Source organism: Tiliqua scincoides, chromosome 3 (assembly GCF_035046505.1).
Source record: "Tiliqua scincoides isolate rTilSci1 chromosome 3, rTilSci1.hap2, whole genome shotgun sequence".
Taxonomy (NCBI): Eukaryota; Metazoa; Chordata; class Lepidosauria; order Squamata; family Scincidae; genus Tiliqua; species Tiliqua scincoides.
In genome coordinates, this window is record NC_089823.1 from 54,144,487 (window position 1) to 54,165,008 (window position 20,522).

Genomic DNA, 20,522 nt, shown 5'->3' on the forward strand with positions numbered 1-20,522 from the left:
CAAAATTGCTGGTGCAGGCCTGAGGAGACCCATTGCAGAGCTGGAAGCTTATGTAGGGGTAAGGGGGATTTAAATCCCCTTTCCCTGATGAAACCCCCCCACTACAAACCCCCCTTGCTGGATACAGTGCACCCATATTTGGTGCAGCTGCACCAGTAGGGAGTGGGGAAAGGATAGGATTGGGCTGTGAGATGTGTCATCACTCTACGGCAGGGCCTAGGAGAGGAGGGTAATTTGTACCCAGGCCCAGGGTCACAAAGGGGGCCCAGGAGCCCAAGGAGGGGACCCAGAAATTTTCTGGGATTTCTCAGTATCACCCAGACTCACTGCCCACATGGGATGCTGGGGGCAAATACTGTGGGCACACGGCAGCGACTACTGTCACAAGCCATGCACACCAGACCCAGGAATGAATACGTTCCTTAACAGTGTCACATCTGGAGGAAACGGACCTGCTACAGTAGCTCTTTGGCTTGTGGATCCGCTTACCATGAAGGAGTGTAGTGGAGCTCAGTGACCCAGCTGTGGAACTGCAGCTGCTGCTGAAGTTGGTTTTGATGTATACAAGACACTTCCTATTCTAGTGTGAGCCTAAATACAATTATACTAATTTCCTGCAATGATTTTTCTATATTTGAAAGATTTTAGAGAGACTTAGGAGTGTGTTTGGTTTTCCATATTACTGTATCTAGCTGCCAAAGCTACGCAGGCAGATAGACCTTGAACTCTGCATTGGAAAGACTGGTAGACCTGGGCTCCAAAGACTATTCCGGCTATTGCTACCTTCCCCCTACCTGTTTTGCCCCCATTCTGCCCACCCCATTGCCACTCCCCACTCTGTTTCACCCCCTCCTTGTTTTGGAAGGGGTCCAAAAGAAACTTTGTACCCCCTGATAAAATGTGCATGTACCACTTCCCTTTCTGGTACACCATTCCCACTCTCCTAATAATTTAGGAAGGGTTCCTCTGTTATTTAAGAAGGACCCCCCCTCCCCCCCAGTCTCACACATGATATTTAGATTGCATATGCAGAGGTGGTTAAGATCACTCCAGTGGGAGACTGGGAGAATGAGAAAAGTGCTTTGGAAAGGGGGTGCTTGTGCATATCCCTACTCGTGTGTGAGTGGGTGATTTGGATGAAGTCTCCCATAACTGAGAGATGGTAACAATGTACCAGGAAGGAGAGCGAGATGTGTTAGCAGTGTTAGATCCACGCTCATTACTCAGGCGGAAGGGCAGCTGGCTTGGATCCCATTGACTAAAACAATCCAATGATTTTCAGGTGAATTTCTCAATCGCTTCCATTGAGAAATATTGTATTTTCAAGTCACATCAGCATATATAAGGACTCATCCATGACTGATTTATGCTGGCTCTTTCATCATCTTACAAATAAAAAGTGATGAAATGCATCAATAAAAAGTTAAGGGTCCAAATTACCTCATGGAAATAAAAATTTCTTGGTTCAATACTAGCTGAGCCACAGAGTGGGCGGATGGCCCTGGGCACCCTATTTTCTTCCAGTTTTTCTTTCAACTTCATTTGTAGTCTGAGAGTAGATTCCTACTTCACAAAGTATTGTGTATTAATGGAAAGTTAATTAGTATCTGAAATAATAGTTTAGAATTGTCCCATAATTCTTTTAACCACTATGTGTTTTGATGATTTGTAATGTCACTGCATTCATGCTGAGTTTATATCATTCTTGAAAATTCAGGAATTTCTTGGGCATATTCTCATGCTAGATTTGGAATAATATGCCAGTCCTGTGAATATCCACAGAACTGGGGTGAGTTTAGTTGCTGTTTGGGGGCTACAAGCGACAAAAATACAAAAGGATTTAACAGTAATCTGCCCATGTTACTGATTTTAACACATTACAAAAGCAAACGCAGGAGATCCATTTTAGAACAAATGAGAACTCACGTCTTGGAAGTGTTAAAGTGTGTATTGTGGTGGAATGTACTTATCAAGAAGCATTACTTCTATTTGTTTCAGAGGAACCTGAATAAGGAAGATCTGTCATAATACAGTGAAATGAATACTGGATGTTGCTTGTTAGGTTTGAATGGTAGTTTATGACATTTTCTGGTAATCAGAGTCAGAGTGTAAAGCAAATTGCTACTTGCTCACATTTTATTCCTAAAATTTGAACAACCTCCACATTAGCTACTTCTGAGAGCATCGCAGATATATTAAAACTTAAGCTCTTTAGAATGGAATATATTTTATGCATAAATTATAACTTAAACCAAGGAATTTTTCAAGCAGGGGAACAATTTATTAATTCTGGAGCAAATAAGTCTGCAGTTTCAGTAGGTCAATTCCTATTGTCCATGTTTTTGAACTCAAGGGAACACATCTGAAGAAAAGCAAGTGTGTTCACTCAGTGTTTTAGAAGAAAAGAAGTCCACAATCCAGCAAATGCTAATGATTTCAACTGAGAAGTGCTCATTACTTGTTACAGCTATGTCAAATGAGCTGTTTTTCTACTGACATGTTTATCACACAGTGCTGACACTAAAGGCTCAGCCCTATCCAACTTTCCAGCACTGGTGCAGCCATGCTAACGGGGCATGTGCTGCATCCTGTGGTGGTGGTGGGCAGTCACAGAGGCCTCCTCAAGGTAGCAAACCATTTGTTTTCTTGCCTTGGGGCTGTATTGCAGCTGCATTGGCTCTGGAAAGTTGGATAGGATTGGGCCCTGAAAATCTTGCCACTATGTACTGGAGTCAATTGTGACAGCCCTTCCAATCATCACCACTCAGGTCTTCCAGGCTGCAGTGAAGGAAACAGCTCATTATTTTAATATTATTCATATTATTATTTAAATCAGTGGTTCTCAAACCTTTTAGCCCAGAGTCCACTTTTTAGAATGACAAGCGGTTGGGATCCACCAAAGTGATGTCATTAACATGTAAGTGATGTCATGGCCAAAAGTGACATCATGCAGCAGGAAAATGTTTTCAACAATCCTATGCTGCATCCTATCTACACCCTATCCACGCCCTATCCACATCCTATCCACACCTTACCCAAGAGTAAGCCTCATTGACTATAATTGTTAAAAACACATACATTGTACCTGTTAAAAGTACAGATCTCCCCAAATGCAGTCACATACCATGCTGGCATTAAGTCTAATGTACTAAAAATAAAATATTGAAATGAATGGGGACCCATCTGAAATTGGCTCGCAACCCACAGTTTGAGAAACACTGATTTAAATAATAGCTTGTAGAAGCTTTCTTACTCTCTCAAATGTGAATGATTTTAGGTACATAAAATTCTGTTTCTACAGCTAGAGAAAGAGTTAAAGGTGAGCATAATGAATTGCCGAGCCACACACTCAACCTACATTTGTACATGGACTCTTGTCTTCAGGCTACTGCTTCTGTCTCACTAGAAACTAGTGAGGCACTGCTGTGATTGGTGTTCTGTGATTGGAGCGCCGGAGCTGATAGGCGAGTGTGCATACTGCTGTTGCTGTGAAGTGATTGTGGAAATTTTCAAAAGCCAGTTAAGGACCCTTTGTTAAAGCCCAAACACACTTCCAAAAGTAATTTAGTGCTGGGACCTGCTAGCATGGTAGACACAGTCTCTACCATATTTTGCCTTATGAGTGTTTTGTTGGGTCTGTCTGGTAGTACAACTGGTATAGTGCTACATTTGTATTCTTGCTCTTGAAACGCTAGGTTGTTTTCCAAGGAGTGGCTAATTAATTATCCTTTTTATCCAGGCAACAAATCTTGAAACATTCACGTATACGCCAGGGCTGTGAGGCAGCGCACACTCACGGCCAAAGGATGTCACGCCAACCAGGAACCACTTTTCATTCTTTTGGCACATCAACGGCCCACCAGAGTCTCCCTGGAATGACAGGGAGAAATGCACCCATTAAAATGGTCTTACTTACATTCTTTGTGACGAGAGACAAAACTGCAAAGCCCAAATGAGATTCGCTATGGCCTTAAGCAGTCACTGATATTCCTGTCAGTTATGTGTACTATTAACGTCTGAGATTTTACTTTAAGCTAAATTCTTTGCGCCTGCATGAAGGTTGTGTCACAAGAGCTTTCGGAGGTGTCAGAGAAAGAGATACTGCCTTTCTTAGACTACGGAACGTCTTTGGAGATGCTCTAGTTATGACAGCAGCCTGTGGCTTGTAATGATATCTCTGGTTGCCTTATGTGCCCCTGGGTGGGATCTAGATGCCATCTAGAGTATGTTTCTATAAAGAAATTCAAGGATATAAAGGTCATAAATAGCAATAAATGAAAGCAATGCAATGATTCTAATTATGTTATGACCAGAGAAGCAATTCTTCTGTTGCCAAGTTAAGTAATGCTTTTTCACATACAGTTATCAAACTGTTTTATAAAGCATTTATCATTGCACGTAATGCTCAGAGAAGCAAGCAAAGAATCACTCTTCTAATTAGCTGTAGTGCAGTGCAAGTTTCCATTTTACCTGGCAGGAGTCAATTCCTCCTTGGTCATATCCAGCACATAGAGTATTTTCAGTAATGTTGTACTCTGGCATCTCTTGCTGGCATTTTTCACGTGTTATAAGAGGGACTTCGGCTTCTTGCAGTATATTTGCAACAGAACCTGGTTCAGATCCAGAAACAGAGGAATTTTATCAAGTACAATGCTTGGTCCAATCCTATCCAACTTTCCAGCACTGATGCACCCACAATGCAGCCCCAAAGTAAGGAAACAAAAGTTCCCATACCTTGAGAAGGCCTCTGTGACTACCTCCCCACCACAGGATGCAGTGCATGCCCCACTGGCATGGCTGCACTGGCACTGGAAAATTGGATTGACTTGGGCCCTAAGTTCTCTCAGCAATTTTCTCATTCTTTCAGTTTCTGCCGGAAGACTATGGGTATCTTTACCTGCCTATGTTACCAGATAGTCTAAGGTAGATTTACAGTGCAATCCTGTGCATGTTCACTCAGAAGTAAATCCCACTGTGTTCAATGGGGCTTATTTTCAGGAAAGTATGTTTAAAATTGTAGCTTTAATGAAGCCTCCGTAAGCATGTTGGGAACTCTCATCATCACAAGGTATGACCATCTATAGCTATTCATGCAGCCTGACGGTGGAAGAAAGAATACACCCCCCCCCCCAAAAGTATGGATAATAGAAAGTTGGTGTAGTATGTTGTAAGATACTGAGCTATGAATCAGGACCTTCTCAATTTGAATCTTGCCTCTGTCATGAACTCACCAGGTGCTTTCTGCTCCTTCCAAGACTTAGCTGCAATATGGGGATAATAATATGGGGATAATAATGCTTGTAGCATAAGCTGACCTTGCAGGGTTTTTCTGAGGAAAATAATATATGTGAAGTGCTTTGTATACTCATAAAGCGGTTTACAAATGTTAAGTATTGTTATAATGCGGGTTGCACTTTGCAGTTGCTGAGGGAAACATAAGTGATGTTCACTGCAGCAAGCATGACAATAATATATATATATATGCGTGTGTGTTAGACAGCCATGTAGACATATCTAGGAAGCCTGACCAATGCTTTTGCTATGGAAAACTCCTGTGTAGAGCCCTAACCGGAGAGGCACAGGGAATGAAATGGTCAACACATGAAATGCCTTGTTGCCAAAATGCAAAATTCAGATCTGAAATCACTTTCTCCTGAGTAGCTTGAGAAAAGTTTCTTTCGGGTTACTTCGGGTGACATGCTTTTGGGGTTGCACCCAACATCAATCAAAGCCTCCTGAAAGTCAATGAGAAGGGTGCGCAGTAGCCACGTCTTTCAGATGGGCATCACTGGGGTGGTGCACAAACTGGCTTGTCAGATTTAAACTGACACAGACACAGTGGCTTTCTCATTCATTCATTCATTCATTCATTCATTCATTCATTGTACTCTGTTTGTTAAAAACCTTCATCAACTATTAACATTTACACAGCAGTGGTGGAACAGCATCAAACCACACCTCATGGGCATGGGAAGTTAAACCTAGTTAGTGCCTAAAAATGGTAGGCTGGGAAAAAGATACCACATTGAAGCATTCCTTCACCATAAAGAACGTACATAAGAACATAAGAACAGCCCCACTGGATCAGGCCATAGGCCCATCTAGTCCAGCTTCCTGTATCTCACAGCGGCCCACCAAATGCCCCAGAGAGCACACCAGATAACAAGAGACCTCATCCTGGTGCCCTCCCTTGCATCTGGCATTCTGACATAACCCATTTCTAAAATCAGGAGATTGCGCATACACATCATGGCTTGTACCCTGTAATGGATTTTTCCTCCAGAAACTTGTCCAATCCCCTTTTAAAGGCATCCAGGCTAGACACCATCACCACATCCTGTGGCAAGGGGTTCCACAGACCAACCACACGCTGAGTAAAGAAAAATTTTCTTTTGTCTGTTCTCTCCCAACACTCAATTTTAGTGGCTGTCCCCTGGTTCTGGTGAGAGTGTAAAGAGCATCTCTCTATCCACTTTATCCTTCCTATGAATAATTTTGTATGTCTCAATCATGTCCCCCCTCAGGCGTCTCTTTTCTAGGCTGAAGAGGCCCAAACGCCGTAGCCTTTCCTCTTATAAGGTCACATTTACTTGGCTGCATAAGAAATAACAGAATTTGTCAAAATAATTCCACGCAATCCAGTACAGCATTTCAGAAGAAGAAGAAAAATCCATAGGAGACACACGTTACTTATTTCTGGCAGACTACAAACATACAGTTATAACTTACTGACAAAATCCCTAGGGGTAGCCATGTTAGGTTGTGACAGGCACCCTAAACAACAAGACTTGTGGCACCTTAAAGACAAAGAGATTGATTATAGCATAAGCTTTTTGGGGCTAGAGATTTACAGTTGCTTTTCACTGTGCCCATGTATATGTCTTCCAGCTGCTCACCTGCCATGTATCTGACACAATGGATTTGAGCCATCAAGGGCTTGTGCCACATGAGATCTGTTAGTTGTAAAGTGCCATAAGGTGTTTTTTTTTTTGTTTTTGCTCCTGCTTTACTGTTGTCTTTATCAATTCTCCCCCCATTGCATCACTATGATGCATAGTGCCAATAAGAAAAGAGGTATTACATATTTGCATTGTATTTTGAAGTGTTCTGACTTCCTTAAGTTCAGCTTGCATTGTGTGCTTTGTAGATGTAGTATAGGGGTTTATTGCCAGGGTAGCACCAGGACTTCCCTGGTTCAAATGCAGTTGTGGACCTGGTCCCTGTGCCACCCTGGGGCACAGGCCTGAAAAATAGCACCCCTCCCCCCCCCGAGAGGACACTTAACTCCATTATGGAGCCTTGCGCAACGTCCACTGGCACTGAAAGCATTCTGAGGCCTCCAGAGAGCCATTAAACAGTACTTCTGGTTTTCTGAAAACTGGAAGCACTGTTTAATGACTCTCTGGAGGCCTCAGAAGCCTTTCAGAGTGCCAGTGGATGCAACATGGGACCTCTCTGGCCCACGGAAGGGCTCTGGCGGGCAGGCAGAGGTGGCAGTGCTGGTGCCACCCCCACAGGTATGGTACCTCAGGGCTTCTGCCCCCCCCATCCTCCCCAGGACTGCCACTGTTCAAATGTCACTTCTGCCATGAATTTATTAGGTAGCTTCAGTAGGGCAGGTCTGTCACTTAAGGCAATGGATCAGTGGGAAATGCTCATCTCTGCCATCCTACTCGCCTTCACTGCTCCCTGAATTGGAAAAAGGCACAGAGAGGAAGAGGAAATGTGGAGGGGAGGAGAATGCTGAACTGAAGAATAGGTAGGACAGAGAGAAGCAGAGGCTGGCACAACGAGTAAGGCAGGGCAGCATTTGATACACCAGGCATCAGGAGTGCTTTGGCTGGCCCAGTGCTTTAGACAAACCTCCGCCTCAACTCCCCAGCTGCAATTACAGCACAATCCTATACACAATCCTATCCTATCCTATATTACTTAAAAGTAAATCCCACCATATCCAATGGGATGAACACCCAGGGAAGTGTGCAATGGACGACAGCTTTACTTACCTTGCAGGGTCGTTGAAAATATTACAGCAAGATAATATGTACCAAGTGCTTTCCACACTCAGCAAGCACTAAACAAATGCTAAGTATTATGTAAGTGGTGCAAATCCATCTGTGCCAACTGTAAACATCACTAGCATATTTCAAGACCAAGCCACATATTATATATCCATGGAATTACTGCAATGCAGCTGGTATGTGCTGAATTTGATTAGAGCAACAGTGGAGCAGAAGAATGAAGCACTCATTCTTCCTGAGCCATTTTTCCAGGACAAGATTGCCCTCTAAGTTGCTGTTTATCCTACAGCAGAAAAGGCCGATCTTCTTCCCCAGTGCTCGTGATCCCTCATTATCAGCTGTGTGGTGCAATCAGGGTGCAATCCTGAGTGGTAGATGAGCCAACGCAAGTCCCTTGCATTGGCCATCATTGTCACAAAAGTGCCATAAAGCACTTTCGCACCAACGTAAGGGGAGATAGGCATGGAGGTACACTGGCCTCCCTGCACCGACATGGGCCCTGAGGAAAGGTAAATTGTGTTGTCTGAGCTCGGCCAGCATGGAAGTCTGGGGAGTGCGTGGGGATGGGGAGGAGGTGGGAGGTAGGTGTTTCGGGTTGGGGGGCGGGTGGGTGGTGGGTGAGACCATGAGTGGGTGGGTGAGGAGCAGGAGGCGGGGCTAGGATCTGGCAGTTATGCCAAATCCTAGCCCCACTCTCGGGCAGCCCGGGGTAGTCAAATGGCATAGATCCGAGTAGACCCACTGGGGCTGCTGTGGCTCTCCCTGGGGTTAGGGGAAAAGTTTCCTCTTGCCTCGGGCCGACCCTCAGACAGCCCCAAACTTGCGCCAGATACAGTGCAGGCCAGCTGACCTTCCTGTTTCCAGCACAAGTTAGGATTGTACCCCCAATGATAGATCTCCTGCATAACTTGTAGTTTGGCCTTCAACTACAATGGGTTGTTCTATTGCAACTAGTGTCATGATGACTGATGTGCCCTGGACCTGTTTATAAATGTTATTCTAAACAAACATGCAATGACTCTACAAATTCTTGCTTTGATACATCAGGATAATATTGCGCAAAATATAAGGGGAGGAAGAGGTTCTGTGCATGAGTTCCATAGGCTTTTTGGTGGCATTTTGACTTACCTTGATTTGTGGTCCTTCCCCAGCCAGCAATGGAGCAATTAGTTCCTGGCAAAAATTGTTTGTTTTTTTCTGGAAGGCAAATGGGCTGGATATAATCTGTAAAAAAGAAAAGATCCATCAGCAACAGCTCCAGTGTCTGGTCTTTTATGATGCCATTACTCAAACAGCTTCTCCACGGTCTGCAGGAGTGAGCCCAGAATGCGTCAATTTCTGAAGACTCCAACTAGTCTATAGCTTTTTTATTGGAAACATGCAATCGCTTAATTTCTCGGAGTTCTTTCGGGTCACATTCTGAATCCACTCTCCTGATGGAAAAACCAGCGAAGGAAATAGCCCTACCTGTGTAATTCACTTGGAACTGAAGATGCAGCAAAGCAACGTCACTATCTTTTGTGCGCTTGTTGTAATGGGGATTTATGATGATTTGATCGATCTCTTGGATGACTGTTTGAGGAGATGATAAATTCAGCTGGGAATGCAAACCAAGCACCGCTTTCCACTGAGATGGTTTTAAATTCCTCCTGGGGAATCACAATAGACATTCTGATTCAGAATTGCCTCACTTGAATAAAAGACCTCAGCAATTTGCAATATATATTTTGTGCTTCTTTTTCTGTTCTTAACTTTTTTGGCACACTGTGTTTGTGCACGATTCTTATTCATTTGAATGGGGCCTGCATGGGGAAGTTTAAAAGCTTACTTGTGCCATATGTTCTGACTGTATTGCTATGTGAAACTGGTAAGCATTGCTGACAATACTGCGGGGCCTAAACTTCCGAAAAAGGGTTTATTTTCCTGCATGAAGATTGGAGATATATTTTCATCTTAAACTCAGAAAAACAGATATATATTCTTTTAAACCCATGACCAGGGCAACAGGGCAGATCCACCCATGAGGCTGACTTGTGTTGAGCATCGTGCTGGGAAGAAGCAGCAAAATGACAAAAGGTACCCCCCTCCCCCCCCACTAGCTGAGCAGCTTCAATTGGCTCCTCATTTCTCTCCCTGCTCACTCCAGCACTGCTAGAGGTAAAAAAAATCAATAGACTTGCACCACCGCCATCTCCTCAGCCATTTGGCTGCTTGGCAAAGAGAGGCAAAACATGGTAATTCCACATCTGATCCTACCCCGTACTTGCAGGTACAGCATGCTCACCCTTCCTCCGTGTTGGTCCTTCTTCAACAGGATAGAGCAGAGCATACTGGGAGCTTCCATTTTAAAATTTTAGATAAGACTGGCAGGACTGGAGGAAGGGAGGCCAGACTGAAGCTACAGGTAAGGAGGCACAGTGCTATGCTTCTCTTGCCCAGCTGCTTTGCCATGCAGTCACACTGCCAAGAAGGAAGCAACAGTGGCCGTAGCAAGCAGTCAGTACAAGAAAGACTGTTTCAGGCAACGCCAAACCTTCAGCCAGGTCTGGAGGTGGCTATCATGGGATATAGCCCAGCTGACATTAAAACTATTTGCCAATTACCTCCACATGCGTCCCTGTGCATTTACTCAACACTTGAAGGGACTATCCAATGTTGAAGGGGCTACCAATGTTGGTGCATCTCAGACTCACCCACAACCTTCACATTTTGAAGATAACATCTGAAAGGGATGCATATATGCATGCAGTTTTCAGACTGTCAACTGAGGGCCCAATCCTATCCAAATTTCCAGGGCCAGTGCAGCTGCAATGCAGGCCATAGGCAAGGGAACAAATGTTCCCTTACCTTGTGGAGGCCTCCATAACTACTCTCCCTCCACAGGATGCAGTGCACACCACACTGGCATAGCTACACCAGGGCTGGAATGTTGCATAGGATTGGGCCCTGAGTTGGCAGAATTTGGAATACATGGATAACATTTGGTGTGGGAGGGGTTGGGAATATGTTTCTCTCAGCACCCCATTCTCCTCTTTGCCTTGTGAAACTTAAATGGGGTTATACTTTATGGACAATAGATATTTACTTATATTATTTATCAAGATAATTTTGCCCAAAGATACCTGGAGCAGTGTACAATTTAAAGTAGGATCATATCATATGGTTTGGGTGTCTTATTCCATTGAACAAAAGGTGGGCTAAAAATATTTTAAATTAAATAAATATCATAAAATTATTTATTATCTCTCTCAAACTGAAACTGGCAGCAACTACATCAGCATAAACCAGCACAGATTACAGACTGACCAATCTCTAGATTTTAATAGGCTTGGACAATGAAAAGGTTTTCATCTAACGCTGAAAAGACATCAGATTTGGCATCAAGTGAGCTGCCCTGCGCAGGGGATTCTAAAGCCAGAGTGCTGCCCTAAAAAATACTCTATCCCTGGTCACAATCTGCCACACTTTCAAAGGAGGATAGACACAGAGAAGGAAGTCAGGGACAGATCTTAATACTAGGTAGGTTCATGTGGGAGAAATCTGATGATGGTGACCATATATTGAGAGCACTGTAGAATGGTGGATGCCTCCAATATTGTAGCACTCAGTCTACCAATAATACTGCTAAAATATTGTTTATACAAAATAGTTCAAATATAATTGCAGACTAATAACGACCAAATGGTTCTTGTTTTTGTTTAAAACAGATAGGTATGAAAATAGGCGCTAAAATTTTGGCAGAATAATCGATATAGCAATTTAGATGAGCCAAGATTAAAAAATAAAAAAGACTTGTATGTAAATCTGTGTGGCCAAAGTTCTTCAATTTTAAAGGACGGAGGACCTAATCCTATCCAACTTTCCAGCTGTGGTGTAGCCACAATGCAGTCCCTTAGTAAAGGATCACATGTTCCCATACCTTGTGAAGGCCCCAGTGACTGCCCCTCCACCACAGGATGCAGCACACGGCACACCCCACTGGAGCAACTGCATCAGCACTGGAAAATTGGATAGGACTGGGCCCTTAGAACCCAATCTGATGCATTACTATTCAGAAGTAAATCTGATTGTAGTCAATGGAACTTATTCCCATGTAGGTGTGGCTAGGATTGCAACCCTAGCCTCCTGAGTATTGTGGCCCATGGTATTTATGTTGGTGGAATAAGAGCACAGCCAACACAGACGATTGCAGGTTCACAATCCAACTCTCAAATAGTCATTCTACAGCTCTGAAAAGAGAAGGAAAAGGAGCTTTTCCAAACCAGTCAAAGGGCAAATTATGGTGGCATAAGCCAGGTCTTTGGAGGCAACCAAACCTCCAGCACAGGAAAGCCCTGTTCTCCACATGGATTGGCCTTATTCTCATCAGAACCCTGGCACTCCCCAGTGTCTACACAGGTAGCATCAGGCTGGAGCTGCAAAATCTTGGTCAGCTGTGTACTAATGCTACCTGCTTGTAGTTCAAATCTACATAGTGGGCTAGGAAGGATTACATGCAAAAATATGAATTGGCACTGTGTGAACAATCCTTGAAGGACCCTTGAGATTATTCTTCTTCCCCTTTCCCTCACATGATGTGGTTTCCAGCAGTGGCATAGCTAGAGGGGGTGCAAAGCACTAAGTTTTGCAGGGAACCTCACTGCAGTGTGCAAGTGGCCCCTCCCCTTTGGAGCCATTCTTGGTAGGGGGAACAAAACACTCTGTTTTGCTCCTCCCTCCGAAATGCTTCCAAAGGGGAGAGGGAGGGGCTGCTTGCATGCTGTGGTGAGGTCCTGGCAAAACCTAGGGCTTTGCACCTCTTCTAGCTATGCCACTGGTTTTCAGCCATTTGCCCATTTGCACAAAAGACCAAACTCTGGTTAGCCTCAAATCAGAAGGGAAGGCAGGAATCAAAGTTTGTAAGGGAATGGGGAGAAGGGTGTGTGTGAGCGCAAAGGTTCTTCAGGTCTCATTCATATAGTGAACATATATCTGTTTTTTTGTTAACCCATTTCTGCCCAGTCCACATGTGCACACATTTGATCCCTATTGCATATATGCAACGTTGGGCAGAAATGGCTTAAATAGGAAATCAAGGTTTGTCAATGACAAATGGAACTTGATTCCTCTGCTTATCTGTCAATAGGAGGCCACTAACTGTTGGAATTGGTGCAACTCCGTATGCTCTCAAGGGGTGGCAGGAGACTGTCCTAAAAAAAGGGTTAAGCCATAGCCCAGTGTCCTTTGCAATCTACCTGTCCACTTCTAATGACCTATGTGGGAGGGGCGTGACCCAGACCCTATATAACTCCTGAGCACGCTCTCCTCCTTCTCTTTCTCTTACCTCTTCCTCACCACAACTGAGCAGACAAGATGGCATGCAGCAGGGATCTGCTGGCGCCGCCATCTTGACCACATGGCATGCAGGACGAGGCAGCTATAGGGCCTTGTTATCTAACTCAGTGTACCTCTGATTCCTAAATCAGATGCTGTAACCGTACTTCCAATGAATCGTGAGTAAATGAATCTGTTCTTGCAACTTCAACCAGCCAATGTTGTTTGTGATTCTTGATTAGCAGTCAGCCGGGTGTGGGAGGCTCCCTGGGGTTGATTCCCAGCAAAGGGGGGTTCTGCTGCTGAAGCGACTCTGCTCCCAACCCCTAACGGAGGAAACCAGGTTTAAGAGATTCCTCCAACACTAACAACAAAGACATGAATCATTTCTTAGATATACAAACAGGAGCAAGTGGGCTCTTTTTGGTTTATGTGGGGTAAGGACTGGGTTATTAATCTGAGTCCACCTTTATAAGTTATGAGGTCATTCCTTAATCACACCCCTGGCAACACATTGGATGAGTAATGCAGATACTCCATTGATTCTAGATAATGTAGGAACACTTAGCCTGGTATAGCATATTTAATGTATATAACATTACATTTATCATGATATTTGCTTACATTCCTTATTGTAACTGATGAAATATGAAGCTGCAAGTTAATTGAGGGATGATCCAGTGGATCCCATTTTTAATGATGAACAACACTGATTAATATACTTGGTACATTCCGAGAAACAACTTCACATTTCATGTTTGGAAGACAACTTCAGTGGAACACAATCTGATTAATGCTCATGCAACCCACCCACTCTCCCACCCATTTAATAGCATCTACATTAATTCTTCTGATGACTTTACAATGTAAAGAATAAAAGTCTTAAAATTCAGGAGTGTGTGCACTTCTGTGAATCTTTATCACTCCAAGCACTGGAAACCTATGAGGCACAGTTGCATCAATGTAGAGGCCACTCGGTTTCTCTTCCTGTCCATAAGGCAATTGCCAAGAATTGTTCTGCTCTCTGCAGAAGCGCACGTGGCCTCTGGGAAACCAAGTGCCTTGGGAACAAAGTGCCAGGTAAGGCACTGCGAGTTTAGCATCTGTGCAAGGAGAAGGGGAAGGCAAGTGGACCTCTGAGTTTTGGAGAAGGAGAAAGAAGACTCCCTGAGTTGTGAAGAGGACTCATGTCAGTCTATCTAGCTCACTATTGCCTACACCAGCAGTTGCCTAACTTGCAACTGCTGTCTGATGGAAAACCGGTCCCCATTCTGACCAGAACTTTCCATTCTGTTTCCTTACAGCTTGTCTTTCGAGTAGACCTGGGCTACTGGGATGCTCTGGGCAGTTGTGTCTGTTGCCCAGCATCTCAGAAGGCTGTGCAATAGGATGTCTCAGCAGATGTGACTGCCCAAAGCATCCCAGTGCCCAGATCTACTTAGAAGACAAGTTGTGCAGAGGCAGAATGGTAAGCTCTGCTCATGGAGCAGAAGGCTTTCCCCAAACCCCAGATCCGGCTCCTGGGTTGGGATTTGGAGGAGCCTGGCCTACACTGACAGCACATTTCTGGAGTTGCCTGCACAGGGGTCTTCCCCAGCTCTACCTGGAGATTGCAGGGATTGAACCTAGTTTTTCAGACCTTTGTGACCCCCCACCCCAGTGACAGCAACCCACACTTTGAGAACCTATGCTTTGGCTTAGCATGCTTCATCAGTTTAGTTTCATATAACAACTAGCCAATCGTGGCCATCTTTGCGGTACAGGAGTGTATACTGCAACTCCTGAATAGTGTATGTTTAAAAGAATTAATCTCAGCTACACACACACACACACACACACACACCCCGCACTTCTGCAGCCAAAGAAATGTGCAGCTTCTCTTAATCCCACTTTAGCAGCCATTAACATCTTCTCCACAACCATTAACACCTCATTAACACATCATCCCAGTGGTGATTTCAATCCAAATGCATAACTGTATGAAGACAGAAGGTACTGCTTTGTTTGGCTCTGTTGCAAGATAAAATCTAGTTAAAGGAAATACAGAGGACCAGTAACCTTGACAGAGGCACCTAAGAACCAATGAAACCCTCTGCAAGTTGTGTAGGTAGACTACAGAGGTGAACCTGGCCTTATAAAAAGCAGCTGAGTGTGCAAACATGTGCTTAATGGCTGAATGCAAGTCAGCTGGAAAGTGGCAGTCCAATCTTATGCATGTTCACTCAGAAGCAAGTCCTACTGAGTTCAATGGGACTTATTCACAGAGACGCCTGCGTTGGCTTGGTCATGTCGTGAGAATGGGCAATGGTCGGATCCCAAAGGATCTCCTCTATGGAGAACTTGTGCAGGGAAAGCACCCTATGGGTAGACCACAGCTGTGGTACAAGGATATCTGCAAGATGGATCTGAAAGCCTTAGGAATGAACCTCAACAGATGGGAAACCTTGGCCTCTGAGTGTTCTGCTTGGAGGGAGGCTGTGCAGCATGGCCTTTCCCAGTCTAAAGGGACACTTGGCCAACAGAACTAAGGCAAAGAGGCAAGAAGGAAGGCCCATAGCCAGGGAGACAGACCAGGGACAGACTGCACTTGCTCCCAGTGTGGAAGGGATTGTCACTCTCGAATTGGCCTTTTCAACCACACTAGACGCTGAGCCTGAACTACCATTCAGAGTGTGATACCATAGTCTTTCAAGACTGAAGGTTGCCAACATGTACTCCCAGGTAAGAGAGTATACAATTGTGGGAGGCTGAAATTTCATGTCATGGCTACAATAGTATAACACAGACTAAATTTTGATCTTAAAAACATCTCATCATTATGAATTTATATTGTAAAACAAAGAAGTTTATTTAATGAATTTTTACCCTGCCCTTCTACCACACATTGGGGCACCCAAGGCATCTTACAACATAGAAGGAAATGAATTAAAAGAAACAACTATAGATAATCCAGGGCAACTCAATAATGAAATAATTCATTTTTGGAAAATTTGCATCCATGTATTTTTGGCTCGATAGAGAGAGGGAACAGCAGCTTGGTCTGCCAATATGAAATAATGTTTTATGATATAATGTATGATCAGCCAGTATGATGTCTTATGGTGCCAGAATAAAGAGAAAGGCTGGATGTTTATGGCTCATTTTCACAAGTGCAGATATAAGCTTCTTTACCAAAAATTCAGCAGATAGCAACCACACAGGGTATAATGAGCCTGCTACAGCTCCACAATTAAATGCCTATTGAATGCAATGATTTAGCATCTGGTTTCATGAGGATCCTGAGTATCCATGTTGTTGGATATGTTGTATATGTATGTATATGTTGTTGGATATGGAATGTCAAATCTTGACCATGACTAGCAGCTCAGAAACAGATATCACGGACATAAAGTCAGTGTGTCCTGACACCAATTCAGTTTATGAGTCCCATGAAAGGGTAGACCAATCAGGGGGGGGAAAATCCTGATAAGCTAAATGAACTCAAATTTGTGAGCATAATACACACAAGGATCAAATGCATATTTAGGAAAATAATGAAAATTACCCATAGACACAGTGGGCAGCTGAGACCAGCCATTCGTTGCTGACAAGGGAAGCTCCACAAACTGCTCTGGAATTGAAATGCAACGAGACCAACCAAGGCCAAGCGCCTTCTTGGGCATCATAACCTCCCACAATCTTTGTACCGAGTTTCTGAGTCACCATCCTCTTCCCGCATGCTATGGGTGAAAGCAGACATTACACACATATAACGCTGAGATATTTGTGATCTGGAAGTATAATAACAGTCCTTAAATTGGGGGCATTTAGATGTTAGTGTTTCATTTGTGCTCTCTGCTCTTTTACAATCTAAAAGCAACTGATACCCAAGAAGATTCCTTCTTTTTTTGTTTTGAGGAAGATATATTTCATGTTATTACCCAGAGCTTTCAAACCATGCAGATATCTACACAGGACTGGCTCAAGGGGACATGGTGCTTGAAGTGCCATGGAAGTTCTGCTTTCCCAGGGCGGCGGCTGCCCTCACATGTGTGTGCACATTCCCCACGGCCTGCTTTCTCCTCCAATTTAGAAACAGTGGAAAGGAGGCTATGGCAGTGGTCCTCTTACAACCAGGGAACATTAACAGGCTCACCACTGCTACATCTTCCTTCCCACGCTGCCCAGCAAAAATGGACGCAGGTTCCTCTTGGCTCATCCAACTTACTTGTTTTATTCCTCCTCACTTTATATTTTGAAATAGCACAGCAAAACAGGCTTGGAAAAAGAAAGCTGAAAGTGAAGGAAGTGGGGGAGTGCTTCTCCTAGCTTGCTTGGTTTAGCCTGTTCTGCTGTTCTGTTTCAAAACACAGAGTGAGAAAGAAAGAGCTAAGTGGGGAAATGGACACTAGGTGAGGTGGCTGATAGGTGCAAGGTGCTGCCTGCATCCATTCACTATCTGAGGCAGCCCATCTCACTTTGACTCATGACTGCTGCAGGGCTGATGATGACCTGTATACAGGGCTGGCCCATCCATGAGTCCAACTTCATGCAGCAGACTGGCAGTGGCGCCCACTTCTGTCTTCACTGATACCCTTCCCACTGCTTGAACTGGAAAAGGAAGAAGGGGGAAAAGGAAGAAGTGTGGAAGAGAGGAGTGAGGTGAACTAGTGTGTCAGAGGAGTAGAAGCTGGCATATCACCAAGTAAGGGGGGGCTGCATGCAAGCAGGTGCCAGGAGGACTTGGGCCAGCCTTGCTTGCATCTACTGAATAGTATCAGAAGGGCCCATTCATTGAGTGTGTGCATTTTTAAACCTAGAACATTGTTTTGAGTATATGATTCAATACAGCAATGAGATTACCATCTCCCCATGGCCAAGTAAGATTGCTAGGTTTACGAAGAGTGCCCCTTGACAATTTGTAGAGAGAGCGTAGAGAGGCATTTTGGGTAACTTGCCCACAAGAGTTCCACAACAGTGAAACTGCTTTCTCCTGGAGATTCCAAGAAGGCAGAAATCTTTCCGATTATCTTACATGAATTGTTTTTGGGACTCCACACACTTAAAACTATCTATTATAAAGAGATATTTTAATTTAGTGCAAAAAAAATGCCGTCTTAGTGTGTTGTCTGATCAGCACAAAGATGTACATGTAGGCATTTTGACTGAGCTTTTTGTGTATTGACTTACATTTAGTGTTGCATTCCAGATGAATCACCAAATTACTGAGACACTGTGCCCTAGAATGAGAGCACAGTTAATACATTTTAAGTGTTTAAAGATAATTTAAGACTGTAAAGCTGTTTCTTTTCATCAGACCTTCCCTAGCTATATGTTCATGACCTCTCTTGGAACACTATAAGGCTAGTGATAAAATATTGCTCACTGAGTACATTTCATCTTAAAATCTGTGCAAACATCTTTAACGATTATCTGAATTCTATATTGTTGGAGATCTACAAAAAAGGAAAAATAATATACTCTGAAAATCTAGTACTTCCTACTCCTGTGTCTTAGGAAAGACAATAATATGCATTCTCAATGTTCAGTCACACAACTTAGTTAGAATCCTCGACTGTATTGCTTTCTTGTATGTTTGCACAGTCATTTGCCACTAGAGATCAGTGTGACCAAAGATTTAAAAAATGTTAGCTTGATAGCAAGCAATATAACTTTCGGAGATATAACTGTGCTCTGTCAAGTCTATCTTAGCCTTCCTCTGAAGCATTAGAAATATTGGGCCAAGGAAAAAGAAGACAGATTCTAGCACAGTAAAGACCACAGATCAAACTGGCTCAAACATTTCTGTGATTCAGTGGCTTGAAGAATATTTCCTTAGCCTGCAATTCATCTGAGCCCTGGATACTGTGTTTGTGCCTATGCCAGCAGTTAGCACATCATGGATCAGCTAAGTATCATAATGCGTCATGGGTGAAAGTTGGCAGAAAAATTCAACACAATTGCACAGTAGAGAAATGGCACGTGTCATTTGTCTATGAACTGATAGCATAAATTTCACTTTTTTCATACAAATGCTTATGACCATATCCTCAGCTCTATTTCAGAAGTTACTTTAGTGGTGTAGTCATTGCTAGAAAATAGATTGCTCTCTCCATGCAATCAGTCACCTGTACACAATGGAACTTGCAAGTCCATGCCCTCAATGAGGTCCAGCTGAGCTGGTTGCCTCAGGTGACAGATTGGCAGGTTGCATCCTCCTCTCCTACCTGCCTCTATCTCTCCTTTTCTCATTCCCTACATTTGAAAACAGAGAGGAAGAAGAGAAGTATGGAGAAGAGAATGGTCCCTGGGGCATCAGGGATCTTGCATTGTAATAACAGTCTCCACATCCCAGAGTTGCAATATTCCTGTTGGAATATAGATAGAATTACGAAATGTCTGCCCTGGTACTCCAGGCAGAGGCAGATTTTCTAATTGTGGTAGAACTGAGTTGAGCGCACATTGTCTGTTCTCAAAACAAATGCTTCAGAACACAGCAAACATACATTTACACCTGCACAATTTATCTCCATGTTTTCTTTTTGATTTTTTTTTACATTTTCAGCAAAGCACTAGTCAAATAATAAATGCATAAAATATAACAAAATACCTTGGAGTTAGTATCAAGCTCTTGTTGGCTGCTTCCATAACGTCTACAAAAAGACCATTCCCACCAAACACACGAGGAGATGATGTATTTACACTTCTGTAAGAGACAATTGGAATATATTCTTTCAAATACATAAAAAACTAGAAAAATTATTTCTATGCAATATGGTGGGAAACTATCATTGCATCACTGGTGTACCTAAAGGGGGGTGGTCAAATGCTCTGGTCTGCCATGCCTGCAGGGATGCTGCCGCCTTCCTCGCCTTTCTACTGTGTATGGCCTCCCCAGCCCTCCAAAAGCCTTCTAAGGCCTCCGGAGAGTCTATAAACTTGGTTTTCAGCCAAAAACCAAAAGTAAGGCCTTCCAGAGACTTCAACAGGCCCCCAGATGCAAGAGTGGGGACAGGAGAATTCTCCTCAGCAGGTGGGAATTCTGTGGTCCTGGCCTCGGGCAATGCAGGGGCCAGGATTGCCAGTGCATTGCATGGAATCTTTTTTGGACTGGAGTTGATGGAAATCTGCCCACCATACAGATGGTCAGCACAATCAGTTTGGGGTGGTAGAGGGTATAATTTCAGTTATAATTTCAGTAACAATTAT

The 20,522-nt window shown here is 43.7% G+C and overlaps 1 protein-coding gene across 1 annotated transcript in view; it reads right to left on the reverse strand.

Moving 5' to 3' along the window:
• Positions 1–3,714: 3,714 nt before the first annotated feature.
• TMPRSS15 (transmembrane serine protease 15) overlaps positions 3,715–20,522 on the reverse strand; it is a 65,160-nt gene continuing 48,352 nt past the window's right edge. The window contains exons 17-23 of the mRNA XM_066621289.1: positions 19,924–20,019; positions 18,504–18,553; positions 16,879–17,053; positions 9,489–9,670; positions 9,150–9,245; positions 4,471–4,610; positions 3,715–3,870 (exon numbers count right to left, since the gene is read on the reverse strand). Of these exons, the coding sequence (XP_066477386.1) occupies positions 3,715–3,870; positions 4,471–4,610; positions 9,150–9,245; positions 9,489–9,670; positions 16,879–17,053; positions 18,504–18,553; positions 19,924–20,019 (895 nt within the window). The remainder of the gene's footprint in view (positions 3,871–4,470; positions 4,611–9,149; positions 9,246–9,488; positions 9,671–16,878; positions 17,054–18,503; positions 18,554–19,923; positions 20,020–20,522) is intronic.